General features: G+C 53.7%; 1 protein-coding gene across 1 annotated transcript in view; it reads left to right on the top strand.

Annotated features, from left to right (window-relative positions):
- Positions 1 to 942: 942 nt before the first annotated feature.
- LOC140475364 (beta-adducin-like) overlaps positions 943 to 12756 on the top strand; it is a gene marked incomplete at its 5' end in the record, with an annotated part of 29273 nt that continues 17459 nt past the window's right edge. The window contains 6 exon segments of the mRNA XM_072567773.1: positions 943 to 1087; positions 2160 to 2311; positions 6006 to 6036; positions 6039 to 6085; positions 7116 to 7265; positions 12531 to 12674. Of these exon segments, the coding sequence (XP_072423874.1) occupies positions 943 to 1087; positions 2160 to 2311; positions 6006 to 6036; positions 6039 to 6085; positions 7116 to 7265; positions 12531 to 12674 (669 nt within the window).

Raw genomic sequence — 12756 nt, forward strand, 5'->3', positions numbered from 1 at the left:
GCACGGCCAATCCACCCTAACCTGCACATCCCTGAGCACTATGGGTAATTTAGCACTGCCAATTCTCCCTAACCTGCACATCCCTGAGCACTATGGGTAATTTAGCACGGCCAATCCACCCTAACCTACACATCCCTGAGCACTATGGGTAATTTAGCACGGCCAATCCACACTAACCTGCACATCCCTGAGCACTATGGGTAATTTAGCACGGCCAATCCACCCTAACCTGCGCATGTTTTGGATTGTGGGAGGAAACCGGAGCACCCGGAGGAAACCCACACAGAGGGGGTTAATGTGCAAACTCCACTCAGACAGACAGTCGCCCGAGATTGGCATCGAATCTTGGCGCCACAAGGCCACCCTATCCATTGTCTCTCATGGTCTCGTACACTTCTATCAGACTCCCCCACCACTCCTACGCTCTGAAGGGAAATGTTTGACCTCTGCCAATAACTCAGACCCTGGGAACGCCCCCCCATCCTAGATAATTCCGACCGTAAAGCGGAAGGCATTACTCCGAGTGCGGACTCACCAACGTCCCTTGCAATGCAGCCATGGCTGAGGGCACTTCATTGGTCACGGAGTGGGTATACCTGGTCATCACGCCCTCCCCTCGGGCAGGAGAGTGGGTGAGTGATGGGAGTGCATGGGATGGTACTTCCCGTTTCCCATCAGACTCCGTCATGTGTTCCCAGTCCGACACGGGGATGGGAATATCCCCCCCCCACCCCCCACGTCAGCGCCAATCCTGGGTGTTCGGATTAGTTTGGCGGTTTTACGAGGAAAGCGGGTTGACGGTTTTGAGGGCGTTGGCGCCCACTGGCGGGGCAACGAGCGGGGTGCATTGGGTTGGGGAGGGGGGGTGTGGGGGAGGGGAGCTTGGGGAGGGAGCGGGCAAGGTGGGCTCGGTCTAACGGTGCCCCCCCCCCCTCTTGCCAGGGCTTCCGGGAGGAGCTGGAGAGCCTGATCCAGGAGCAGCTGCGGAAGGGGGAGGACTCTGGCAACCTGCGGGCACTGCGCCACATCGTGGACTTCATCAGCAGCGGTGGTGGCAGCCCCCTGGCGCTGCCCACCTCACCGCCCGGTGAGCTCACCCAGGCCGCGCGCCCTCCACGACTCCCTCACCCGGGTTGCCCCCCCCCCGCCTCAAATGCCAACCCCCTTTGGCCCATCTAACCTGTGCCAAGCACCGCCCACCGTTCCCATTCCAGCCTTGGCATCATTGAGCGCCCCCTTCCCAGAATCCTCCTCTTCCCCTGACACCACAACGGTCGCCCCCCCCCCCTGCCCATGGGCAGCGAGTTCCAAATCCCCCTCCACTGGGGGCTGAGGGAGGCGCGAATCATTTTACCTCACACCCGCCTTTCCCTGGGCATCGATCCCCCTCCGCCAGTGGGCTGAAGATCCCGTCCCATTTACCGCCCCGCTCGTTCATCTTGATCACATATCTCTCAAATCTCCACTGGTCTGAGGAAATCTCCCCCAAATCTCTCATTGAGAACTGAAACTCTCCAGATGTTCCTACCTCCCCCAACATCCTGGTAAGTCTCGCTTTGCCCTCTCCCTCTCTCTGGCGCACTGTTATGCCTTACCCTGGTAGGAGCTCCTGGCTTCCAAGTTGGGCCTAGCTAAAGGCCTACAAAACTCTGACCTTCCGTCCATCTTATCCCTCCACTTCCCCCCTCCGACTTTTCCCGCTAACATCGGAGTTCCTGGCAACAGCCTTGTGAATTTTTCTTTCCCCTGATCGCTTTCCATTTTTCCGAACATCCTTCCCGGAAAACTGTGCGCCTACTCCCTCGTTTCCCCGCCACGCCTTGAGGCGCATAGGGCTCCTGCCGCTCCCAGAATGCAGTGCTCGTCCGACATCTTGCTGCTTGAAAACCCGTTAATGGCCTCCTTCCCTCCCACCTGCCCCCCTCCACTGCTCTCTTGCCCGCGCGCAAAGCCCGGGTCCACTGCCCCCTTCGCTCGGGCAGATGGGAGGTTGGCATTCGGGTGCCAAGTGTGGAGAATTCTTTTTTTTTTGACAGTGGGTGGGAGGGGGTGGGTTGTGCCCGTCTGAGGGTTGAGGGAGGTGGCTGGGGTTTGGTGGTGCCCATCAGCTGGGTAACCCTCCACCTCTTTCCTTGTATCCCTCCCTCCCCGGACGCCAGGGCCAGCGACGGTGGTGCCAATCAATGACCTCCACGCGGCCGAGTGCCCGGGCCTCACAAGGGGGGAGTCGCTCATGAGGTGCAAGGTTGCCAGCGTCTACCGCCTGCTGGACATCTTCGGCTGGGCCCCGTTGGCCAAGACCTATGTCACGGTGAGTGCCCACGGGCGCCGGGCAGTGTTGAGGGGGTGTGGGGCGGGCTCAGAGTTGGCGCCGGGGAAAGGGCAGTGCCTGCTGTGGAAGGTTAATGCCTTAATGCTGGGCTTCCCCACCCCAACCCTTCCCCTACCGTTGCCTCTCCAGCTGGTCACCCGCCCACTCACCAAGTTGGCATCTGGTGCCCACAAATGGTGAGAGAATGCTTGTGAGGAAGGTGGGAGGGGGTTAGAGACGGATACTGGAGACGGAGGGGGAGCAAAAGGAGGACCATTCAGCCCAGTCCAACCCTTTCCCCTCGCCAATACAATCTTAACCTCTCCCTGTGTACCGAAGAGCACACTACAGGCCCTTTGGCCCTCAATGTTGTGCCAACCTTTTATCCTCCTCTAAGATAAGACTAACCTACACACCCTTCATTGTTCTATCATCCACGGGCCTATCCAAGAGTCGCTTAACTGTCCCCTAATGTCTCTGACTCTACTCCCCCCACTGGCAGTGCGTTCCCACCATTCTCTGTGTAAAGAACCGACCTCTGACCTCTCCCCCGAAACCTTCCTCCAATCACCTTCAAACTATGCCCCCACCGTGATAGCCATTGGAGAAATGTCTCTGGCTACCCACTCTATCTGTGCCTCTCACCATCTTGTACACCTCTCATCCCCCTTCACTCCAATGAGAAAAGTCCTAGCTCCCTCAACCTTCCTTCATACGACCTGCCCTCCAGTCCCGGCAGCATCCTGGGAAATCTCCTCCAGACCCTCTCTAAAGCTTCCACATCCTCCCTGGAATGAGGTGACCCGAACTGAACAAGGAAGTTTTTACAATTGGGGGAAGGGAAATTACGATGCTGTAAGACAGGATTTGAGGAGCATACGTTGGGAGCATAGGCTGTCAGGGAAGGATGTGGTGGAAATGTGGGACTTTTTCAAGGAGCAGATACGACGTGTCCTTGATATGTATGTACCGATCAGGCAGGAAAGAAATGGTCGTGTGAGGGAGCCTTGGTTGACGAGGGAGGTTGAATGTCTAGTAAAGAGGAAGAAGGAGGCTTACATAAGGTTGAGGAAACAAGGTTCAGACAGAGCAGTGGAGGGATACAGGATAGCCAGAAGGGACCTGAAGAAAGGGATTAGGAGAGCGAAGAGAGGGCATGAAAAATCCCTGGCGGATAGGATCAAGGATAACCCCAAGGCATTCTATGCGTATGTGAGAAACCTGAGAATGACGAGAACGAGGGTAGGTCCGATCAAGGACAGTGGTGGGAGACTGCGTATTGAGTCAGAAGAGATAGGAGAGGTCTTGAACAAGTACTTCTCTTCAGTATTTACGAACGAGAGGGACCGTATTGTTGAAGAGGAGAGTGTGAAACGGACTGTTAAGCTAGAAGAGATACCTGTTAGGAAGGAAGATGTGTTGGACATTTTGAACAACTTGAGGATAGACAAGTCCCCCGAGCCTGACGGGATATATCCTAGGATTATGTGGGAAGCAAGAGAGGAAATTGCAGTACCGTTGGCAATGATCTTCTCGTCTTCACTGGCAACGGGGGTGGTACCAGGGGACTGGAGAGTAGCGAATGTTGTGCCCCTGTTCAAAAAAGGGAATAGGGATAACCCCGGGAATGACAGGCCAGTTAGTCTTACTTCTGTGGTAGGCAAAGTAATGGAAAGGGTACTGAGGGATAGGATTTACGAGTATCTGGAAAGACACTGCTTGATTAGGGACAGCCAGCACGGATTTGTGAAGGGTAGGTCTTGCCTTACAAGTCTTATTGAATTCTTCGAGGAGGTGACCAAGCATGTGGATGAGGGTAGAGCAGTGGATGTAGTGTACATGGATTTTAGTAAGGCATTTGATAAGGTTCCCCATGGTAGGCTTATGCGGAAAGTCAGGAGGCATGGGATAGAGGGAAATTTGGCCAATTGGATAGAAAACTGGCTAACCGGTCGAAGGCAGAGAGTGGTGGTAGATGGTAAATATTCAGCATGGAGCCCAGTTACAAGTGGAGTTCCGCAGGGATCAGTTCTGGGTCCTCTGCTGTTTGTAATTTTTATTAATGACTTAGATGAGGGAGTCGAAGGGTGGGTCAGTAAATTTGCAGATGATACAAAGATAGGTGGAGTTGTGGACAGTGAGGAGGGCTGTTGTCGGCTGCAGAGGGACTTAGATATGATGCAGAGCTGGGCTGAGGAGTGGCAGATGGAGTTCAACCCTGCCAAGTGTGAGGTTGTCCATTTTGGAAGAACAAATAAGAATGCGGAATACAGGGTTAATGGTAGGGTTCTTGGTCAGGTGGAGGAACAGAGGGATCTTGGGGTCTATGTACATAGATCTTTGAAGGTTGCCACTCAGGTGGATAGAGTTTGTAAGAAGGCCTATGGAGTATTATCGTTCATTAGCAGAGGGATTGAATTCAAGAGTCGTGAGGTGATGTTGCAGCTGTACAGGACTTTGGTTAGGCCACATTCGGAGTACTGTGTGCAGTTCTGGTCGCCTCACTTCAGGAAAGATGTGGAAGCTTTGGAGAGGGTGCAGAGAAGATTTACCAGGATGTTGCCTGGAATGGAGAGTAGGTCGTACGAGGATAGGTTGAGAGTTCTCGGCCTTTTCTCGTTGGAACGGCGAAGGATGAGGGGTGACTTGATAGAGGTTTATAAGATGATCAGAGGAATAGATAGAGTAGACAGTCAGAAACTTTTTCCCCGGGTACAACAGAGTGTTACAAGGGGACATAAATTTAAGGTGAAGGGTGGAAGGTATAGGGGAGATGTCAGGGGTGGGTTCTTTACCCAGAGAGTGGTGGGGGCATGGAATGCGCTGCCCGAGGGAGTGGTAGAGTCAGATTCATTGGCGACCTTTAAGTGGCATTTGGATAGGTACATGGATGGGTGCTTAATCTAGGATAGAAGTTCGGCACAACATCGTGGGCCGAAGGGCCTGTTCTGTGCTGTATTGTTCTATGTTCTATGTTCTATGAACACAATATCCCGAGTGTGGTGTAACCAGGAGCTCTATCGAGCTGCAGCATAACCTTAAACTCAATCCCCCTGCTAATGAAAGCCAACACACCGTACACCTTCTGAACAACCCTATCAACTTGGGTGGTAACTTTGAGGGATCTACGGACCCCCAAGATCCCTCTGTTCCTCCACACTGCCCAAGAATCCTGCCTTGAACCCTGGATTCCACGTTCCAATTTGACCTGCCGAAGGGAATGGCTTCCCACTTTCCCGGGTTGAACTCCCGTCGGCCACCTCTCGGCCCAGTTCTGCGTCCTGCCGACGACCCGCGGCAACCTCCAACAGCCCTCCACACTAGCCGCCAACTTTCGCGTCGTCGGCAAACTTCCGCTTCCCCGTCCGAGACCGTGGCGAAGATATCGCAAGGAGCAGAGGGCCCAGAGCCGAATCCCTGCGGAATACCACTGCTCACCGAGCTCCAGGCTGAATACTTCCCATCGACCGCCACCCTGTGCCTTCTCTGGGCCAGCCAATTCTGTATCACCATCCAGACAGACTTCCACAGCCTTCGGGAATTATAGCTCCCTTATCTCCACGTCTTGGTGCGGAGTGGTTCTCTCGGAAGGGGCGGAGGTGGTGACGGAGGGTTACAGGTGAGAGTGGGGGGGGGACTATCTGGGCACTGAACGCTCCCCTCAGGACTGACTCTCCCTTCCCATCATCCTCAGCTCCGCGTCAGCAAAGAGCAGGGCCACTTCCTCTCATTCCCAAAGGGATTTCGTACGGAGAGGCCTCCGCATCGGTGCTGGTGAGTCCAGGATGGGGGGGGGTGGGATGGTGTGGGGAGTCTCAGTCACCCAAGGCTGGGCAAACAGGGTTTAATTCGGACAAGCGTGATGTGTTGCATTGTGGGAAGGCAAATGTCAATGGTAGGGCCCTGAGGCCGTGCAGACAGACCAAGATGGTCACAGGTTCGGGTATATACTTCCTCAACAGGGTAGACGGGTGGGTGGGGGGGCATGATGAAGGCATTTGGCACACATCGGGTCAAAGCGCCGAGCGTGGGAGTTGGTACATCCATGTTGGACAGGCTGTCAGTGAAGCTACTTTTGGGCCACACATCCTTCTATTTGAGCCAAGACAGGCTTTCGGGCCTACCTGACCAATTCAGGCTTTCGGGCTTGTTGGATGAAGATAGGCTTTCAGGCCTACATGGACCAATTCAAGCTTTCTGTCCTACCTGTGCCAAGACAGGCTTATGGGCCTAGCTGGATGAAGATAGGGTTTCGAGTCTACCTGACCAATTCAGGCTTTTGGGCCTAGTTGGGCAAATTAGGGTTTCAGGCCTACATCGACCGATTCAAGCTTTTGGGTCAAGCTGACCAATTGAGGCTTTCAGGCCTACCTGACCAGTTCTGGCGTTTGGGTCTACCTGAGCCAACACAGGCATCTGGGTCTACCTGACCAATTCAGGCTTTTGGACCTGTCTGAGCCAAGGCAGGTTTTTAGGCCTACCTGACCAAGGAAGGATTTCGGGTTTACCTGAGCCAAGATGGCTTTCAGGCCTACTCGGACCAAGTCAGGACCTCAGGCCTACTTGGACGAAATCAGGCTTTTGGGCGTACCTGGCCAATTCAGACCTACCTGACCAATTCAGGCTTTCAGGCCTAATTGGACCAAGAGAGGCTTCTGGGTCTCCCTGAGCCAGTGGGTTCACTCTGAGACAGGCAGCCCAACGGCCTGTCGCTCCCAAGTCAGGCCCCTTGACCCTTCTTCTTCTCCTCCCCACTCCCATTCCGAGCGTGCCTGACAGTCCTGGTCTCCTTCCCTTCCGGCAGGTCAAGGTGAACATCGTGGGAGGCGTGGTGAGCCCGGGCAGCAGCGGCCTCTCGGTCGACAGCGCGGGTTTCGGGTTGCACGCGGCCGTCTACGCCGCAAGGCCTGATGTCTGCTGTGCCATCCACTTACACACTCCAGCCACGGCGGCGGTGAGTAACTCAGGAAAGGGGGCGCGCTGGGATCGCTCCTGTCCTCCAATCCCCTCTCCCCTCACGGTTAGCCTCCCTCGAGCCCCCCCCCCCCCCCCCCCATCCCCACCATGAAACTGCGCCTGGCCCCCACTTGCCCGTTCTCCCGGAGAAGTCCCGCTCGCCTTGTATCCCGGGAGCTCTGGGTACGTCCCCGCCTCCTCCTCCTCCTCCTCCTTGTTAATATTTATGGCCGGCGTTGTCGGGAACGGGCCCCTTCCCATCGCGCTCTTGGAACAAGAGAAAAGAAAATGCCTCAGATGCCACGAAAGCAGCCCCTTCGATCCAACCCGGCCCAATCCCCGAAACTCATCCAGTCCCACTTGTCAGCACTCGGCCTCTATTCCTTCCCGAATCATGTCCCCGCCCCCATGCCTTGCCAACGCCGTCATCGCCCTAGCATCCCTCTGTATGAGAGCCAAGACAGGCTTTCAGGCCTACCTGAGCCAGGACAGGCTTTCAGGCCTACCTGAGCCAGGACAGGCTTTCGGGCCTACCTGAGACAGAACAGGCTTTCGGGCCTACCTGAGACAGAACAGGCTTTTGGGCCTACCTGAGCCAGGACAGGCTTTCGGGTCTACCTGCGCCAAGATAGGCTTTCGGGCCTACCTGAGACAGAACAGGCTTTCGGGCCGACCTGAGCCAGGGCAGGCTTTCGGGACTACCTGAGCCAGGGCAGGCTTTCGTGCGTACTTGAACCAAGTCAGGCTTTCAGGCCAACCTGCGCAATCCAGACTGATCCCCTAAACCCATCCAGTCCCACTCGTCGGCACTTGGCCTCTATCCCCTCCCAAAATGTGCCCCCACCCCCATGCCTTGCCAATGCCATCATCACCCCAGCATTTAACCCCAGACTTTAACTTTCCCGATATTAATTGGGAAAGCTATAGCTCAAGTTCGTTAGATGGGTCAGTGTTTGTGCAATGTGTGCAGGAGAGTTTCCTGACACAATATGTAGATAAGCCAACAAGAGGTGAGGCCATACTGGATTTGGTTCTGGGTAACGAACCAGGCCAGGTATTAGAACTAGAGGTAGGTGAGCACTTTGGGGACAGTGACCACAATTCGGTGATTTTTACTCTCGTGATGGAGAGGGATAAATGTGTACTCCAGGGCAAGAGTTATAGCTGGGGGCAGGGAAAGTATGATGCGTTGAGGCATGACTTAGGATGTGTGGATTGGAAAAGTAGATTCCAAGGCAAGAGCGTAATTGATATGTGGAACTTGTTCAAGGAGCAACTATTGAGTGTCCTTGATAAGTACGTACCTATCAGGCAGGGAGGAAAGGGTCGTGTGAGGGAGCCGTGGTTTAATAAGGAATTGGAATCCCTTGTTAAATGGAAGAGGGCGGCCTTTGTAAAGATGAGGCGTGAAGGTTCAATAGGGGCAATTGAGAGTTATAAGGTATCCCGGAAGGACCTGAAGAGAGAGCTAAGAGCAGCAAGGACGGGACATGAAAGGTCCTTAGTTGGTAGGATTAGGGAAAACCCTAAGGCTTTCTATAGGTATGTTAGGAATAAAAGAATGACTAGGGAAGGAATAGGTCCAATCAAGGATAGTAATGGGAAGTTGCGTGTGGAGGCTGAAGAGATTGGGGAGGCGCTGAATGAATACTTTTCGTCAGTATTCACTCAGGAACAGGACATTGTTGTCGATATGAATACTGAGGCACGAATAAGTAGAATAGATGGCTTTGAGATATGTAGAGAAGAGGTGTTGGAAATTCTGGCAAGGGTGAAAATAGATAAGTCCCCTGGGCCTGATGGCATTTATCCTAGGATTCTCTGGGAAGCAAGGGAGGAGATTGCAGAGCCATTGGCCTTGATTTTTGTGTCCTCTTTGTCGACAGGAGTAGTGCCAGAGGACTGGAGGCTAGCAAACGTGGTTCCCTTGTTCAAGAAGGGGAGTAGGGATAATCCTAGTAACTATAGGCCAGTGAGTCTCACTTCTGTTGTGGGCAAAGTCTTAGAGAGAATTGTAAGGGATAGGATTTATGCACATCTGGATAAGAGTGATGTGATCAAGGATAGTCAGCATGGTTTTGTGAAGGGCAGGTCGTGCCTCACAAACCTTATTGAATTCTTTGAGAAGGTGACTAAGGAGGTAGATGAGGGGAAAGCGGTAGATGTGGTATATATGGATTTTAGTAAGGCGTTTGATAAGGTCCCCCATGGTAGGCTACTGCAGAAAATACAGAGATATGACATTGAGGGTGAGTTAGAGGTTTGGATTAGGAATTGGCTCTCTGGAAGAAGACAGAGGGTAGTAGTTGATGGCAAAGGTTCATCTTGGAGTGCCGTCACTAGCGGTGTTCCGCAAGGATCTGTTTTGGGACCATTGCTGTTTGTCATTTTTATAAATGACCTGGAGGAAGGGTTAGAAGGTTGGGTGAGCAAGTTTGCGGATGATACGAAAGTCGGAGGAGTTGTTGACAGTGAGGAAGGATGTGGCAGGTTACAGTGGGATATAGAGAAGCTGCAGAGCTGGGCAGAAAGGTGGCAAATGGAGTTCAATGTAGCTAAGTGTGAAGTGATGCACTTTGGTAAGAGTAACAAAAAGATGGATTACTGGGCTAATGGTAGACTACTTGGTAGTGTGGAAGAGCAGAGGGATCTTGGTGTCCATGTACACAGATCTCTGAAAGTTGCCACCCAGGTAAATAGTGCAGTGAAGAAGGCATATGGCGTACTGGCTTTTATTGGTAGAGGAATTGAGTTCCGGAGTCCTGAGGTCATGCTGCAGTTGTATAAGACTCTGGTGCGGCCGCATCTGGAATATTGTGTGCAGTTTTGGTCGCCATACTATAGGAAGGATGTGGAGGCACTGGAACGGGTGCAGAGGAAGTTTACCAGGATGTTGCCTGGTATGGTAGGAAGATCCTATGAGGAAAGGCTGAGGCACTTGGGGTTGTTTTCATTGGAGAAAAGAAGGTTTAGGGGTGATTTGATAGAGGTGTACAAGATGATTAGGGGGTTAGATAGGGTTGACAGTGAGAACCTTTTTCCACGTATGGAGTCAGCTATTACAAGGGGGCATAGCTTTAAATTAAGGGGGGGGGGTAGATATAGGACTGATGTTAGGGGTAGGTTCTTCACTCAGCGAGTCGTAAGTTCATGGAATGCCCTGCCAGTAGCAGTGGTGGACTCTCCCTCTTTATGGGTATTTAAGCAGGCATTGGATAGGTATATGGAGGATAGTGGGTTAGTGTAGGTTAGGTGGGCTTTGATCGGCGCAACATCGAGGGCCGAAGGGCCTGTACTGCGCTGTAATGTTCTATGTTCTATGTTCTATATCTCTGTGCGAGAGCCAAGATAGGCTTTCAGGCCTACCTGAGGCAGGACAGGGTTTCAGGCCTAGCTGAGCCAGGACAGACCTTTGGGCCTACTTGAACCAAGTCAGGCTTCAGGCCTACCTGAGCCAAGACAGGCTTCCAGACCTCCTTTCGCTCTCTTTCCCCTCCCACCCTAAACCAATGCCCCTCCAATTCTGGACTCCCCTCAGCCTGGGAGGGGAAAGATCTTACCCATTTATCCCCCACTCACATCACGAATTTATCAGGTTCACCTGCCCCCTCAGCCTCTGACGGTCCAGGGGAAAACAGCCCTGGCCTGTTCAGCCTCTCCCCGTAGCTCAAACCCTCCCACCCCTTGTCAATCTTTTCTGAACCCTTTCCTGTAGCAGGGAAACCAGAATTGCATGCAGTATCCGAAAAGCAGCCGAACCAATGTCCTGTTTAGCCACAACATGACCTCCCAACTCCTGTACTCAATACTCTGACCAATAAAGGAACGGCTTCTTCACTATCCTATCTACCTGCAGCTGTGCTTTTATGGAACTATGACTCTCCACTCCAAGGTCTCAGTCTTCAGCAACACTCCCCAGGACCTTACCGTTAAGTCCTGCCCTGATCTGCCTTTCCAAAGTGCAGCACCTCAGATTTATCCAAATTCAACTCAAACACAGGCTTTCGGGCCTGCCTGAGCCAATACAGGCTTTCGGGCCCACCTGACCAATTCAGGCTTTCAGGCCTGCCTGAGCCAATTCAGGCTTTCGGGCCCACCTGACCAATTCAGGCTTTCGGGCCTGCCTGAGCCAACACAGGCTTTCGGGCCTACCTGACCAATTCAGGCCTACCTGAGTCAACACAGGCTTTCGGGCCTATCTGAGCCAATTCAGGCTTTCGGACCTATCTGAGCCAATTCAGGCTTTCAGGCCTATCTGACCAATTCAGACCTACCTGAGCCAAGACAGGACCACAGTTGAAAATGTGTTGCTGGAAAAGCGCAGCAGGTCAAGCAGCATCCAAGGAGCAGGAGAATCGATGTTTCGGGCATGAGCCCTTCTTCAGGAATGATCTCCAGCATCTGCAGTCCTCACTTTCTCCCCAAGAGAGGCCCAGCTGATCAAGATCCCCGTTGTAATCTGAGGTAACCCTCTTCGCTGTCCACTAGACCTCCTATTTTGGTGTCATTTGCAAACTGACTGACAATACCTCCTATGTTCACATCCAAATCGTTCATATAAATGACAAAAAGTAGAGGGCCCAGCACCGATCCTTGTGACACTCCACTGGTCACAGGCCTCCAATCTGAAAAGCAACCCTCCACCACCACCCTCTGTCTCCTACCTTCCAGCTAGCTCTGTAACCAAATGGCTCGTTCTCCCTGTATTCCATGCGATCTAACCTTGCTAACCATGACAAACTTGCCGCACGCCTACTAAAGTCCATGTATCCCTCTGTACGAGAGCCAAGACAGGCTTTTGGGCCTACCTGAGCCAGGACAGGCTTTCAGGCCTACCTGAGCCAGGGGGTAGATCACGTCCACCGCTCTGCCCTCGTCAATCCTCTTCATGACTTCTTCAGAAAAAAACTCGATTGCGTTTCACGAGGCACGCTTCCGTCGGCCGGTGCGTTCGAAAAGACGTTTTGGCGCAGGCCGGGAAAGGAAGGGGAGGGATTGTGGGCCCGGAGTAGGCAGGGGTTACAGTTCCTTGGCGTAGGTAAATCAAGTCCAACTCTTTCGCTCCCCCCACCGTCTCTCCCCGGGCACCCCCCACCCCCCCCCCCCCCCCGCTGCCTTCCTACCACTCGGCGTGCGTCCTCTCGCGGGGCTTGGGGGCTAACGACCGTGTGGAAGATCGGATCTGCCTCTGGGCTTCCCCCCGGGCAATCCCAGTCTTCGAGCGCGCCAACCCACGACGACTCCTTCCCCGGCTTTTCCACAGGTCTCCGCCATGAAGTGCGGCCTCCTGCCCATCTCCCATGAGGCCTTGCTGGTCGGAGACGTCGCTCACTACGAGTACAGCGGTGCCCTGGACGAAGAGGCGGACAAGATCCAGCTGCAGAAATGCCTAGGCCCCACCGCGAAGGTACAGCGCCCTCTGGGGGAGGGGAGCGGGAGGGGGCGTGGGGGGGAGCGAAGAGGCTTGCGGCCTACCGCGGGATACCTGA

This window comes from Chiloscyllium punctatum, unplaced genomic scaffold, assembly GCF_047496795.1.
Source record: "Chiloscyllium punctatum isolate Juve2018m unplaced genomic scaffold, sChiPun1.3 scaffold_1584, whole genome shotgun sequence".
Lineage (NCBI taxonomy): Eukaryota > Metazoa > Chordata > Chondrichthyes > Orectolobiformes > Hemiscylliidae > Chiloscyllium > Chiloscyllium punctatum.